Here is a 15,000-nt window from a genome sequence, read left to right as displayed (position 1 = left end):
AGATATTACAGATTGATATACATCTTCTTCGGATAATAAGATAAATTAAATGTAACATAACGTCTTATACAGAAGTCATATCATAATACAACTGACTGTGATATAGTATGAGCTTTTTGGACTGATGTGCTGGACGCAGGTTGGAAACAATCTTTTACTTCCTAAACCATCCTCAGTACTGATGCTTGTACAATTTGTTTCTCCAGGTGGACTCGCTGCTGTGATCTACACCGACACTCTGCAAACTGTCATCATGATAATAGGAGCAATCATCCTCACCATCACAGGTACAAATGAGCACAAGCAACCATGCGGTGATTATCACCGGATCGCGCCGCCCTTGATTGTACGTTTGCGGTTCGCAGCCTTCAACAAGATTGGCGGCTACGATAACCTGGAGCGGGTGTACAGCACAGCGGTGCCCAGTAAGATCATCCCCAACAGCACCTGTCACCTGCCCCGCGAGGACGCCATGCACTTGTTTCGGGACGCCACCACCGGAGACCTTCCTTGGCCGGGCATGACCCTGGGCCTCACCATCCTGGCAACCTGGTACTGGTGTACAGACCAGGTATACATACACATACACATCAGGTGTCACACTCCAATATGATTGAAGAACGCTCGGAACACCACCCGAAGTCACACATTAAGAAATGGGCTCTATGGGAATTCGGGCTCTTTGTTTAAATGTTTAATAACTGAGGCAAACAAATAAACTGGGTCTTAGCAACAACACATGTATTTATTTACATTGCATTAATTTACAGTACTTTTGGTCCGACATCAATTTTTGATATGTTTTTGTTTCCATCCGTTTCTTAATGTCTGTTATCCATCTGTTTCACCTACCAAATGTTATAAAAAGATCAAATACACGGCCCATACCAACACCACCGGAAACACATTAAAGTACGAATAACCAGAGTCCCTGGTCATGCTTTTCGTCTGTGTTGCGAGTTAAAAGTATTCCAGACAAGTATCAGTAACTACCCAATAAGCAACAACCATTTTAAGCTTGCAAACATGACATTATTAAGTTACCGGAAACATTAGTTTATCAGCGGACTACTAAAGTAGGCTGTATACTACAAACAGAGAAAGAACTTTTGGCGAAAACACTGTTGTCAGTATTCTCAGTAGAAAGTGACGACACCGTTTGGAAATGCTCCAGAAAAGAAAGTCAAACTGTCCCCGGCTGATCAACCGTGATGCAGCCAACCGCATGAAATTTGGACCCATTTAAAAAAAGGGAGCGGCCGATATGCCAGAGAACGGTCTTTTAGTTCGCTGGTTGTTCTAATAACGTATGTTTTGCTAAAATAAGGTTCTGTTTGGTTGTGAGTATACTGGTGACTTAACTCCTGGCAGGCCTTGGTGTGACTTTAAACACCAGTCATTTTATAACTTAAATACTTGAAAATGAAATCTGACGTAGCAGAGAAAGAGTTCACTCCGTACTTGAGATTATTCACTGCAGTTCACTGCCTCATTCATTATTCACCTCCTTGAAGTTATTTAAGACAGGTGAGTATGTGTACTTTTAAGGAGGTAAATTGTTCTAACTGACATCTTTGTTGCTGTGAGTCGTTCTCTTCTGTGACCCGCCGCCGCGCGCTCTCAGGTGTCGCAGATTGGTCAGTTTTGAGAAGGAAACTCCGAGCACCCCCGCCGGGTTGGGCGGTGGCTGGGGGCAGCCCTGCCCAGACTTCCTACAGCCGGGGCTGTGTCGGCGCGGCGACCGGCCAGATCGGCCTTCCTGGCACGTGCGGCCACTGTCTGTCTGCAGAGTGGCATCCTGCCAGTAGCGGTGACCTCCAATCACAGGGCCCGATGCTCCAGGGGCCCGGGGAAAACTTCCTGGTTTGGCGAGGATAACTTTAGCTCTTATCATCTGCCCTTCACGATCTGGAGACCTGGAGGCCTGGAAGAGCTGGAGGAAAGAGCAGATGGAGATGGACGTAAATAAGATGTACAGTGTAGTCATAAAAGGATGAAGTTTTCGTGTGTGTCTCTGTGTACAGGTGATTGTTCAACGCTCGCTGTCTGCTAAGAACATGAGCCACGTGAAAGGAGCTTCGATCCTGGCTGCCTATCTGAAGATGCTGCCTTTTATATTCATCATCCTCCCCGGCATGATCAGCCGAGCCCTATATCCAGGTGAGTGAGCGGGCGGGCGGGCACACACACACACACACGCGCACACACGCGCACGCTTTCCTTCACATTCAAAGTTATTAGTTAATTTATACAGGTGGTAACTTGCCCATGTACCAACCAGTCCAACAATTGTTAAAAGTAAGAATCAAGGTGTGTGTCTGTCTGCGCCTTACTCAGAAGCCAATAAAAACTTCCATCATTCACATCAACACAGATTTCATTGGAATTACAATTTTGGAACCTCTACACTCACGGTTAGATATTTGTTGTGTCGCCTGCTCAAATAGAATGCTTATGCCTTCATTGAGTATTAAAAAGGGAACTAAGGAAAACAACACACATTTACATCTAATTGTATATATTAAAAGTCAAACTATGTAGTATTTCTGCTCCCACCAAACTGAGGTTTACTCTTGTTTGAGAATGACTTCTTTGTGGTTCTTGCCAAATAATCCACCATTACCAACTCAACTGTACATGAACAAAATGTTTCATCAAATATTTTAAATAGCGCCGCAAACATGCCTACATGTTTGAGGGACACCGCAGAACCACTCAAAAACATATCACACACAGAGGCGCTGGTAGGCGAAAGTAGTTTGTTTTGTTTTGTTAACACATACTGCCAGTTCAGTACGGTAAAGGCTGAAGATGACATCTCATACATGGGGGACAAATTCACAGTTTGCCTTTTAAGTGAAAAATAAAAGTCATGAAGCCACTGGACCTCACCTGTCCTATGTGCCTGTGTGGCGATTGGTGCGCCTGTCTACGAAGCTGCTGCGACTGGTAGAGAAGGGCCATGCTGTCTTCCGAGGGACACGGTGCTCGGAGGTCCAGCATGCTTTGGGACAGGCGGGCCATGACGTTGATGCCGTCTCCTTGGCGATGCCCCCGGCCTGACCCCGTCTTGACCCCATTGGCCAGAGCGTCGCTTGTTTCCGGCGCACTACAGTCGTAGAACTCATCCGACCCTGTGGAATCGCTGGAGGGATTGTCATTGGCTGCTGGGTCACAAATAACTTTGGTGCTATCTTGACTCCCCTCCCCATTACTCTCACTGTCCTTTCCCGCCTCCTCTGATTGGCCGTGGCCACGGACAGGTTCTGGATCCTCCTGTATTTGCACTTCGGGTGAACAAGCCGGGGGGTCTGATTGGTTTTTTTTTATAAGGCTGACCTGTGGTTGGCAAGACTGTCCTGAGGGGTCTATAACAAGCTGCAAGGTACGAGGTTTGGGAATAGGCGGGGCCAAAGGACGGGCAGCTGCTTCCGCCTCTGGAGCTTGTTGAGAAGTCTCTTTAGGCTGTAAAGCGATAGCGTCTTGGGTCTCAGATTTTTTGGGGTGTGAATTGGTGTTGCGTGTGCGCTTTGCTTGAGGCGTGTTGGGCTGCTGAGGAGAGGCACTGGAATCCCTCTCATCGGTGTGTTCCGTATTTTTGGATGTGTGTTGCTGTACACTGGGCTGTGTGTTGGACTCAGTCAGGGGAGAAGGGGCCTCTTCACTTTTGGAGGGGTGCGTGGCTGCATCTGCAGCCTCTTCGGCCTGACCTGCGGCGTGTGCGTCGGTCTTGGCGGGTGGCGTGAAGGGAGAGCTGAATCGTATCGCCTGGCTGACCTCAAACCTCTCTGACCTCTGCAAGTGAACCTGATTGGCCCGTTTGTCATCTCTGATGTTGATGAAGCCAATCACGTCGCTCGGGGGATCTGGCTCGGGCCAGGTCGGCAAGTAGGGGATCAGGTATGCTTTCTCCAAGTGAGCTAAACCAGGGTGTAGGGGTGGGCCTTCCACGGTCTCCTTAATACGCCCTTTGATCAGTCTGAGCCCCGTGGGATTTTGGCCGGCAGAATTCTTGTTGCTAGAGTTTTGGTCGGACGAGGCAAGGCTTGCATGGTTTCCCGTGGTAACCAGAGCATACTTGGGGTTAATGAGTTTCCTGGCAATGGCGGCCGAGACTGGAACGGGAGCAGCTTGAGGAACAATATCGGGCATCGGTTCCTCCGCCAGGGAAACCTTAGAGAGGGACACGCCCCTAGAGGTCAGGAAAAGGTCACGGAACTGTATGTCAAAGGTCTCCACCGCCTGTCCTGTTATCACAGTGATGAGGTTACGATCCAGACGAGAAGATGACCAGGTGAAGCTGGAAAAACAAGAACAGGCAGATTTTTTTTTTAACTTGTTTTGTTTGGTGCCTGCCAACCTGAAACTACTGTGCTCCTAGAGTGGCTGCAACGCTGTGGGTCAGCTTCAATATCCGTCCACAATCCCCCATTTCCCGGTGTTGTCCTTTCTCCTTTATTTTATCCCCCTTTATCATACTTATTCCGGGACTTGTTTGTTTTGAATTCCGGTATTGCGGCTTCATTTTAGTTTCGTTTATTAGAGCACCAGTTAGTATATTAGGGAGTTATCCATCACATATGGTGTTCAATAACATAGCACAGCAGCACACGTGTTCTGTGCTGCTCTACACATTTAATGAGTGATATAATACTTAATGAGATTAGGTTAGATTCAGTTACATTGAACTTCATTTATATTGAATTAGGTTTGACAGAGGTATGAACAATGGGGTTTATGCAAGTACAGGATGTATGAAAGCAACACTGGTAAAAAAAAAAAAAAAGAAAAAAAAGATAATATGAACAATTTATTGATTATAAAGAGCGGAATATTTCAACTAAATAGACAGAGTGAATAAACTGTATATAAACCTGACCCCCAGCCAGCTATCATCGAATCGGAAGTAGGCAGAAAAGCATGTTTGCATTACCTCTGTCTTAAAATAAAACCATTTTTCTTTGGATTTTCTGTTGTATTTTGGTTATTTTATGATACGTTTATTTTGCCTTTTAATTTTGAAAGATTCAGTATACAAGTACAGAGAAACCAACCAGAACCATCAGCGAGGCCTAGTGACACACACCAACATTCGTGGAAAACACCTACAGAAAAACAAAGCATATTAGCATAATGCGTGTCCCACCCACCTATACGATCCAGAGATGGCCTTGTCTCCGTCGACCAGGAGGAACTTCTGGCTCAGGGAGCCCCGTACCTTCTGAGCGGAACGGGTGTAGAACTCCACTCCACCACAGCAACGCACACGCAGGTTCTATACGGGCACAGAAAACACAAAACACACACACACAATGTAATGAAAAGACAAGTTTCAGTGGATGACAGTGAAGGGCAAAGGGAGTTTTTACTGCACGAAAGGGGGGTAATGGTGAGAGAAGAGATTAGGGGGGAGGCAGAGAACAGGAGAGTCCCTTTCTTTCTCCATTTAAACCACAGTAACTTCGTGCTCCCCGTCTTTGCAGGCTAAAACACGTTGAGTATGTGTTTACATATACATGCATGACACGCCCTTCGGTATTTGTCTTCGGCCCTGGTGTGACGAGGGTGTGGTTCAAGGCGGCTCAGAGCCTGTACAAATTCTCCGCCAAATGTCACGGTAGAGCCAGAGGAAATCATAAATAAAATGATTTTAAAAGATAAGAAAGGACAAAAGGACACAGAGAGATGAGCCTGAGAGAGGATTAAGCTCAAGAGAGATCAATTACAGATCACATGAAGCAGAGACTCCAGTGTGTGCGTGTGTGTGCGTGTGTGCGCGTGTGTGTGTGTGGCTAATGTGGTCATGTCTAATTGCTTGCAGCACAAATATGAATGTGCTGGACATCAATACTGTAGGGCTGCTTCGAGAAACTTCACCAAAATATTTAATTAACCATTACTGACGAGACTAGTTCCCTTCAGAAATGGAGCCAATATTTGACATGTAGATTAAGCCCAGGGCCAGAAACGAGCATGAGGCACCGCACGAGTCTCGTGTTTGGCTTGCGGTTTAAAACTCCCCAAATTGGGCGGCCCCGCAAGTTTTCAAAACACTTTCAAATTCACTTTGAAATAACAGTACGAGCAAGTTATGTATGTTTATCATGCACAAGGGAGTTCCGCCAGCCTTTCTGCCTTCTCATTGAAACATCCCCTAGGTGTGCAAGCGTGTGTGTGTGCGTGTATATACCTTTAGGTGTCCCCGGTGCATATCTGCTCTGCCGCACATGGACAGGAAGCACGGGACGGCCGCCTGGTCGATAATGATGTAAACGGGGACTTTACGTTTGAACGCGGCGTCCAGCAGGTCCCGAAAGATATCTACATCTGTGAACACATCCATCACCACCGCGATCACCTGAACAAACACACACACGCACACAGAAGCTGCACATTAGGGAAAAGAGGAACTGCTGTGTTTTTCCGGGCTTGAGCGTGTGGGTTCAATTAAGGCGTTATCTATTTCATCAAAGCCATTTGAAACTCAAGAGCGTAAAAAAAAAAAAAAAAAAAGCGACATGGGAAAAGGTCATATTTGTTGAGGCGTGGAACAGGACATTGTCTTTGTTGCTGTCCCGTGACGGGGACATGCTTTGTGAGCTGGCAGAAGCGACTGTGTTCTACCGATTCAATTGAGGCTGCGCGTGACACTCTGAACACAGCACTGTGTTCGGCGAGGCCACACCAGTGTGGAGAGGTCAGCCCTCGTTGCTGGGTAATACCGAGTCAACGTGTTGGACGTCGACAGCTGGCTGCTGTTTTTATTGGTCGAAAAACACAGAGCTTGTAAAATGGCGCTCAGCACAGGACCGCAATGTAGGGAAATAAAGTATGGTTATATTCCATACACACATTCCTTTAGGTGACAGAGCATATTGGCATTGGGCGTGTGATGTCAGAGCCTTATAATTCTTATGTGGCTTATGTGCATTGTAAGAAATCCATGAAAGAAACACAGGGTGAGATGAACACAGAGCCCCAGTCTCCATCAACATCCCAGTCAACACCACAGAGTCAAACACACTGTAAAGCCAAAGCACGGATTCCAAACCATGGGTCGTTGTGCAAGGCTCAAGGGGGGTTGACGCTGAATGTCTTTATTTATTTCTTGTATAGAAACAATCATCGTGGAAAAGGAGCATTACAGTACAGAGCTGGGTAATAACCGTGTGAACATGGGCTTTAATGCTTAATTCAGTTAACAATTATATTTGCCGGGCCCGAGTCTGACGCTGTCATAAACAAAAGTTACGGGACCCACTTTACACACTTTACCTTCTGTGCCAACGCAATACTCTTGCGCACCACCTCCTTGATGTGCGTGTGTCCCTCCGTGGGCGGCTGCGTGTGCACGGCGACCCGCGTGACCCCGCGGTAGGAGATGGCGTCGGGCCAGCCCAGGTCCAGCTCCGCCACCGAGCCCTCGGAGCGGTCCGGCCAGTACTGGAGCGACACCGCGCCGTCGCCGCCGTCCTCCGCGGACCCCGGGGTGACGTTCCCCGCGCCCGCCGCCTCCGGTTTGGGCGGGTGCTCGAACCCGGGTCGGTAGGCCTCCGCCGTGCGCGTGATCCGCTCCAGCTCCGGCTCCGAGAGGAAGCCCCGGGTGCCGCGCGCGTCGAGGCTCTCCGCGAAGCCCTCTCGCCCCGCGTACAGCAGCGCCTCCAGCGCCAGCCGCTGGTCCTCGCTGTAGAAGAACTCCGGCTTGCCCTCGCTGACGCGCCAGTTGACGTGGTGGTCGTCCAGACACTGGATCTGGGACAGCGCCATGGCGACCGTCACCGGAACTCACCGGTCAACGAGTGGTTTAACGGGCCGCCCTCCCTGACCCACGTTCCGCTGGTAGTCGGAGATGTCCGACGGTCAGACCGGGGAAGAGGTGCCATTCACCGAGTGCCACGAGGTATCCATGTCCAGGAGAACTTCCTCACTTGGGCGACCGTGGTGCGTTTCTGTCCCCCGGTACAGGATACAGTCCCGGCGGGGAAAGCGCTCAACCCAACCCTTAGATAACTGACACACACAACTTCTACAGGTGAGAGCAGAACAAAGCGCCACACCTATGCCGCAGCTAACGGTGCCAGCCGAAGGTAGAGACCCGGAAAGAGCCTCGGGTGTCTGGGGAAGATGACTCACAAACCGCTCGTCTCCATCTGCCTGTGAGTCTGTTATTTAAATCGCCGGGTCCTGAGATAACGCCTCTACAAGCCGCCCGACGTGGTGCGTTCCGCTCGCCCCTGTTAAATGTGAGCGCCGACGCCACGTTTTTCGTCCAGTTCTCCACAACTTTCCAACTTCAAAACGTCAATCCTTCGGAAAGAGGGGGGGGGGGGGGACAACGTAACTTCGATCCAACGTCGTCTGTCCCCATCTGGTACCGATGTTTCATTACTTTTTTCTTTTGTTTCGATCCGGAGAAAAGAAACCTCCGCGTCAGCGGTCCAGACGAAGCTGATTAAGTCTGGCAGACGGGAACGTGACCCTGGAATTCGTCAACGGAAGCCCGTTTGCCGGAGCTGAAAGGCGGAGTGTCCGGTGGTTACAAACCCCTCCCACTGTCCTGGACGGACTGGGTGAAAGTGTTCCCATTTGAACTCACTTACAAATATATAAATACAACTTTGTACAGTGGCTCATCATAACGTCTTTAAATGACCAAGAACTAATAATTAAATATATATACACAGTTCCAACAAACTTACACTTGATTGTTCACACACACACACACACACACACACACACACACACACACACACACACACACACATATATATATATATATATATATATATATATATATATATAAGTAAGTAGAGATAGAAGTGTAGATGTATGTATGTGTGTATATATGTACATATATGTACATATATACATACATGTATATATGTAAAAAAATACAAAAAAAGTATTTATATGTGTGTGTAATATATATACTTTTTTGTATTGTTTTATTTCCCATTTCCCATTATCAATCTAAACCTGCAATATGAGGTGTTGAGAAAAATAAAAGCCATGTCTTAAAATATGTGTAATACATGAAATATATACTGTACCACATTATCACATTTGTGTATCTCACACACATGTCGTCATAGCCACATTTTTGTGTCTGTGTGTGTGTGGTGTGGAGGATGGGATAAGATAGCACTTTTACCGGGGGGTGTTACGCTAATATGGCCATGCTTGCCTGTGCGCTCGAGTGTGCGTATGAGTGACATACTGTATGTCTATATTTGTCTGTTCCAGACACTGTGGGGTGTGTAGATCCTGAGGAGTGTGTCCGTGTGTGTGGAGCAGAGGTGGGATGCTCCAACCTCGCCTTCCCCACACTGGTCATTGAACTGATGCCTAGTGGTGAGACAAAGCCTAACACTATATACCTTCCCTTAATGTTGGTTTGATCGGTTTCAATTAGTTGTGTGTGTGTGTGTGTGTGTGTGTGCCTGTGCGTTCGTGTGTTGCAGGCCTACGGGGACTGATGATAGCAGTGATGATGGCGGCGCTGATGTCCTCCTTGACCTCCATCTTTAACAGCAGCTCCACGCTCTTCACAATGGACATCTGGAAGAAGCACCGCCCACACGCCTCTGAGAAAGAGCTCCTATTGGTCGGCAGGTAGGTATGGCCACTCATGCGGGGATGAAGTTGTTTATTTTGGAATATATGCTTATGTGTCTATTTGAAGAGTTTTGAAGTGTATACAGTGATACCTCGACTTACAACTGTAATTCGTTCTATAAGAACGGTCGTATGTTAAAACAGTCGTATGTCTAAGCAATTTTTCCCATATAAATTATGAAATCATGAAGGGTAAAAATAAACAAAATACACAGCACAAACACAGTAAATATGAAAAAAATATGGATAGGCCACGAACTTCGTGCACACACGATGTAGGTTGCCCGCTGACTGACTGCTGACTGGCGGCCGACGCGCCAACTGCAAATTTCCACAGTCCTATCTTGGAGCAGTCGGCTGCAAGTCGATACCAATTTTCGCGACTATCGCTACTCGTGTCTTGGATTAGTCGTAAGTCGATGCAGTCGTAAGTCGAGGTACCACTTTATTTCATAAAGTGTGTATGTGTGTGTGTCCCAGGATTGTGACGGTGATCTTGGTGGTGGTGAGTGTGGTGTGGATCCCCATCCTGCAGTCCGCCAACAGCGGCCAGCTCTATGTTTACATCCAGTCAGTCACCAGCTACCTGGCTCCCCCCGTCACCGCCGTCTTCACACTCGCTGTGTTCTGGAAGAGGACCAACGAACAGGTGACACACACTCAGGCTCTGACTCACACTGTATATAAAATTTAACCCGCCATGTCTTATTCTGAATTAAATACATAATGTAGATCAACTATTAAAGTTGTTTTGCAATTGCTCAGTGATGCAATATGTTTGTCCTTCCTCTGCTTAACGTTAACTCAGAGTGTGTGCGTGTGTGTTACTGACTCAAAAAGGAAAAAAGGAAGCGTATATTTCTTGGTTCCCCCTGGAATGCAGCCGCCTACACTGCAGTATCTAAACACTGGTTGTCAGTGCAGATAAAGCTGAATCAGCTATAAGTGAAAATAAGTGAACGACAGATGAGGTGGGAGATAAACTCTAGAAAAGCGGAGTGCCAAGAACAATGATAATGTTTTTAAAGTGTTTGTGTGTATAAGCTAAGGGCGAATAATAAATGGCGAAATGCCTCCAGAGTACGTGCACAGACTGGCCCGCTGCATTGTCAGGAGGGTTGGAATCCCTGTCTGAAGTGGCCAAAAGCCAATCTCTGCCGGTGTGTCGGCGGTTAAAAACATTAGTATGTTCAGAGTGTCTGAGATGTGGCAACGACTTTCATAAAGTGCCTGCTTCACGTCTGGTTGGACGCAGAAGACGCTACGATTGTTTTTGGCGGTGACTCAGGGGAGTCAAAGGTCTCGTTAAACCAGACAGGGTGCTGACACACGCACTGGAGACTCAGTCTTCTTTAGTTATTCACGCTGTATAACATTCATTGAAATGTATTTTATTGTATTGAATAAAATGAAATGTTTAATTTATTCACCTATTTATTAATGTATTTATTTATTCACTATTTCCTTTTTCTTTATTTAAGATTTATTAAGCCAGACTCGTATCCTTAATGAAGGATCTAATTGTAAAGGATTTTTTTCCCATTTTTTTCCCCATTTAAAAAAACATACATTTGTTAAATGTCTGAGCACTGATTTTGGATTAAACTTGTGAAAGAAAGAAAGAAAGAAAGAAAGAAAGAAAGAAAGAAACAGAGATAGAAACAAAAAAGGAAACCAAACGGGCCGAGAGGAATGAGGAGTGGCAAGAGAAGGGGTGTGGATCGAGAGGAAACGGGAAGGTCTGAAAAAAAAATGTGTTGGTGATGAAAGACGACGAGCGAGAGTTCAAGCGAGGAATTGGAGGAAGGTGTGAAAGAGCGGCACCGACCAAGAAAGACGCGCAGGAATGTCCGCTCGCTGCGATTGTTTTTTGTTTTTTTTGTGACCGCACAGGTCACATTCTTCGACGAACGAGTAACGCGGGAGAGACAGACGCACGTGTCCGGGGCCGGTGTTGGGCCGAGGTGACGCTGCGCCGCGAGATAATCTTTATGGGAAAGGAGGAGTGCCAAGAGCCTGGTCCTCCCCCCGCTGCGTCCTCAAGACGCATGTGTCTTGTGTCGCGTTCGGGGAGGTTCAAGAGAGTCTGTGTTTCTGCGTGTCCGCAGGGCGCTTTCTGGGGCCTGATGGTGGGGCTGGTGGTGGGCGTGTGTCGGATGGTGCTGGAGTTCGCCTTCCCCCCTCCCAGATGCGGCGTTGTGGACTCGGCCCCCGCGGTGCTGCGCGGCGTCCACTACCTCCACTTTGCGATCCTGCTCTGCGGCCTCACGGCCATCGTGGTGGTCGCCGTGACGCTGTTTACGCCACCGCCCACCCAGGAACAGGTCTGTGTGCCCGGGGGGGGCAAACACAAAGTGATGAGATGCTACCGTATACAAACAAAATACGACTGGAAGTCAATTCAAATTTCTTTTTGGGGGGGGGCGGAATTCGCTTGAATTTTGACTTGTTGGTGCTGTAGGGTAGGACAGAAAGGGTATTTCCTACAAAGAAAAACCAGGAGCGCCCAGTGTCCAGAATCGATCAGGTTACCGCTTAGAGGGGTCATGGGGGCAACGGTCCTCAAGCCGCTGGGCCTACATCAAACATCCCCTTTTCATAAAGCTCAGTGTCTCATGGAGGTATGCATCAGTTAAGTCGTCCGTGTATATAGACACACTTACACACAAAAGCATCCATCCTCGAATTGAGATGACATTGGTTATGAGTCAGCCGGCGGCCAACTGTGAGGAACTTCCACGTCGGCGTCATGCGCTGAAATAAGAAGTCACGCCGAGTTGTTTGCTCCTCGGTTCACGGCTCCGTCTCCAGCGATGTAGGACAGACTACGAGTAGCCTGGCTCCGGGTGTCTCGAGAGATAAGGTGACCACTGTGCTCCAAACAGGAAATTCCAGGACAGGAGCTAATTTTAATAATGTACACTACCACTTAGCCAATTTGCGCTTGTAGACTGATCATGTTTGATTACGACTCCTCCCCCCAGCTCTGCAACCTCACTTGGTGGACGCTGACGGAGGAGGTTCAGCAAGAGATTCCTCTGCAGAAAGTGTCCACTGTCAGCCGCCGTAGCTCCGCCCACGGTAAGATGTTTCATGGTTCATCGTTTATAATAAAAGTGTAATGCTCTTCTACACACCAACACGCTCCCTCCACGGGACAGAGCCACCGTAATCCCTGTAACTCTGTCGGTGTGTGTGTGTGTGTGTGTGTGTCTGTGTGTGTGCGTGTGATGTGATGATCTCAGGGTCTGAGCCGGTGCGGAGAGCCACGTGCGGTCGAGGATCGGGGCTGTGCGTCTCGGCGCAGCAGTCAGTGCCGACGCCCTCCCCCAGAGTCCCCAGCGTCCGGGAGAGTGTGTTTTGGTCCCGGTTCTGCTGTGCCAACGCCCTCCTGCTGGTCAGCATCAACATCTTCCTCTATGCCTACTTTGCCTGACCGGCCCCCCGCTTTACACCACTTTCAACACCGTCTCAAAACCTCCCCCGTCTCCCTCCAACCGTCTTATCAGAGAGCAACCATGTCTGCCTTCCACCCGGCTGAGGTGTAGATCTATGAAAAGTCAAGGTGGCATAAGAAACATTCATTTCCTTTTTGAATTTTGGACACAACAATGGCGAGAGTGATGTGTAGTGAAGCCTGACAGCATAAGATACAGCATTAGACAAAAACATAATCTACTACTGGAACTCACAGCACCATTCATAGTAAAATGCAATGCCTTTGCTTTTTTTAAGTTTTTTTTTTTTTGTTACTTCTAAAATGTGTTCGTTTACATTCTGTAGGTTTATATCTATTAACTATCCAGGAAGAAAAATGTTATTTTGTGTAAGATTCATTACTACTGAGTATTACTAAGTATTCCGTCATACGTCCTTACCATTAGAGCTTAAGTAGCCAGTGTAGCCATATAGATGATTTAGAATTATGTTCAGTGATTGAATGTTTAATTTTTACCTTATCTTGTGTTTGAGTAAATGCATCTGTGTTGTGACCATGTTTTGTGAAACAGAATACAGACTTCTTTATAAAACACTGTATAAATGTCATTCTTAGTTTATTGGCGAGCATAATGTAGCCTATACATATGTCCTCATAGTTTGATTTTGAAATAGATTTTATTTGGAAATCACGCACAAAACAGTATTGTAAAAAAAAAAACTACAAACAAGACATTGTGCCTGTTAAAATATATCTTTTTGTATATATTACTTTAATACCTCAATAAATTCAGAGATTTCAGCATCAAAGCTGCAACGCACTTCAGATCATTTACAACGAAATGAGACGCCCTTTATTTAATTTCTGCATCAATAATGAACTTGTGTATTCATTTCTTTGTGAATCCCTGTGATTTGAGACGGGAAGGGCAAGACAGGACGAGGCAGGTAGCTGCTGGACGGAAGGGGGGGTCAAATTCAAACATGTAGCGAGGATCTTATCCCTCATGTACGACTCTGGCGGGCGGCTTGCGCCCGGGGGCCACGAGAAGTGTTCCGTTCAAACAAACGAGGTCGATGACACACATTGAGTTTGGAACAGATATGGTGAAATCCACGGTCGGTTTAGCGTCAGCGGAATAGAGGTTGGACGTATTCCGGCGGGAAGACCCCGATCCTCCCGCGGCAGCGGCCGGTCCAGCTCAGCGTCTCCGAACAGTCCAGCAGGTCGATCACGTCGCCGCGCAGGAACTGGAGGTGGGCCGCGTCGGAGGGAGCGTAGTCATACAAGGCGTGGGCCAGACGGGGCATCTGCCGGGACGCACAAAGAGACATGGAGACAAAATTGAAGGGAGGGACGGAGCGGATGGTCACGGCAGAAGAGACACCCAACCACTCGCACTTCTCACACTGTAGAATGAAACCACATTTCGGCGCGCGCCGTACCCCCAGCGGCTGTACAGAGGACTCCCTCTCGGGGTGGGAAGGGTGAGGCGGGGGGCGGGGGCCGGGGAGGGACCGCCGAGGCCTGCTCTTGTAAGGGCTGGGGTAGGGGTTCCGGGAGGGGTTGGAGGGCAGGTCCCTCAGGTACACCGCCCTCTCCACGGCGATGCTGTGCGTCCTGTAGAAGTCCACCAGCCGGTTGACGGAGCAGAAGGACTCGTCCCATATGCAGTACTGCCCCGCGCCTTCCAGGACCCGGAAGTGCTCCACCATGTCCCCGTAGCTGCAGGCCGGGGGAGGGAGAGGGCGGCGGGGGGGGCGCGAGGGGCGGACAGCGAAGGAGAGATTGATGGCTTTGAAAGGAAAGGGGGCAGAGGCAAAAGACAGGAATGCAAAGCTCATCTGCGCCCCGGGGAAAGTCCTGGAAACTTGCCGGTTATGTAGCTCAAGAGAGAAAACAAAGAGAAAAAAAGGTTATTGACGCTCCACAACCTGTTTCTTAGT

General features: G+C 48.1%; 3 protein-coding genes across 3 annotated transcripts in view; 1 reads left to right on the top strand and 2 right to left on the bottom strand.

The window, feature by feature from the left end:
* Nucleotides 1-13,745, top strand: part of slc5a10 (solute carrier family 5 member 10) — a gene marked incomplete at its 5' end in the record, with an annotated part of 16,234 nt that extends 2,489 nt beyond the window's left edge. Inside the window, 9 exons of the mRNA XM_079998776.1 lie at nt 207-287; nt 366-571; nt 2,025-2,160; nt 9,244-9,351; nt 9,462-9,612; nt 10,096-10,264; nt 11,724-11,939; nt 12,600-12,696; nt 12,861-13,745. Coding sequence (XP_079854902.1) covers nt 207-287; nt 366-571; nt 2,025-2,160; nt 9,244-9,351; nt 9,462-9,612; nt 10,096-10,264; nt 11,724-11,939; nt 12,600-12,696; nt 12,861-13,051 — 1,355 coding nt within the window. The 3' untranslated portion in view covers nt 13,052-13,745. The remainder of the gene's footprint in view (nt 1-206; nt 288-365; nt 572-2,024; nt 2,161-9,243; nt 9,352-9,461; nt 9,613-10,095; nt 10,265-11,723; nt 11,940-12,599; nt 12,697-12,860) is intronic.
* fam83gb (family with sequence similarity 83 member Gb) lies at nt 732-8,297 on the bottom strand. The gene is made up of 5 exons (XM_079998773.1): nt 7,276-8,297; nt 6,191-6,358; nt 5,151-5,275; nt 2,893-4,300; nt 732-1,933 (listed from the first exon to the last, which is right to left on the bottom strand). The coding sequence occupies exons 1-5, from the start codon at nt 7,765-7,767 to the stop codon at nt 1,562-1,564; spliced, it is 2,565 nt and encodes an 854-aa protein (XP_079854899.1). The 5' UTR covers nt 7,768-8,297; the 3' UTR covers nt 732-1,561.
* A 439-nt stretch (nt 13,746-14,184) lies between the features above and the next one.
* LOC307229443 (GRB2-related adapter protein-like) overlaps nt 14,185-15,000 on the bottom strand; it is a gene marked incomplete at both ends in the record, with an annotated part of 3,856 nt that continues 3,040 nt past the window's right edge. Inside the window, 2 exons of the mRNA XM_079999443.1 lie at nt 14,185-14,364; nt 14,500-14,779. Of these exons, the coding sequence (XP_079855569.1) occupies nt 14,185-14,364; nt 14,500-14,779 (460 nt within the window). The remainder of the gene's footprint in view (nt 14,365-14,499; nt 14,780-15,000) is intronic.

This window comes from Zeus faber (assembly GCF_960531495.2).
Source record: "Zeus faber genome assembly, chromosome: 4".
In the NCBI taxonomy this organism is placed as follows: Eukaryota; Metazoa; Chordata; class Actinopteri; order Zeiformes; family Zeidae; genus Zeus; species Zeus faber.
Note: the sequence above shows the minus strand (reverse complement) of the source record. Positions and strands in the feature narration are given on the sequence as shown.

What these genes read in the sequence shown, in the direction of transcription:
- fam83gb (XM_079998773.1), bottom strand. Translation starts at nt 7,767, where the DNA reads ATGGCGCTGTCCCAGATCCAGTGTCTGGACGACCACCACGTCAACTGG. An exon ending in TGCACCGGGGACACCTAAAG is followed by an intron (nt 5,276 to 6,190) that starts GTATATACACGC and finishes GTGCCCGTATAG; the next exon opens with AACCTGCGTGTGCGTTGCTG. An exon ending in CACACAGGCACATAGGACAG is followed by an intron (nt 1,934 to 2,892) that starts GTGAGGTCCAGT and finishes TCTTTCCTCCAG; the next exon opens with CTCTTCCAGGCCTCCAGGTC.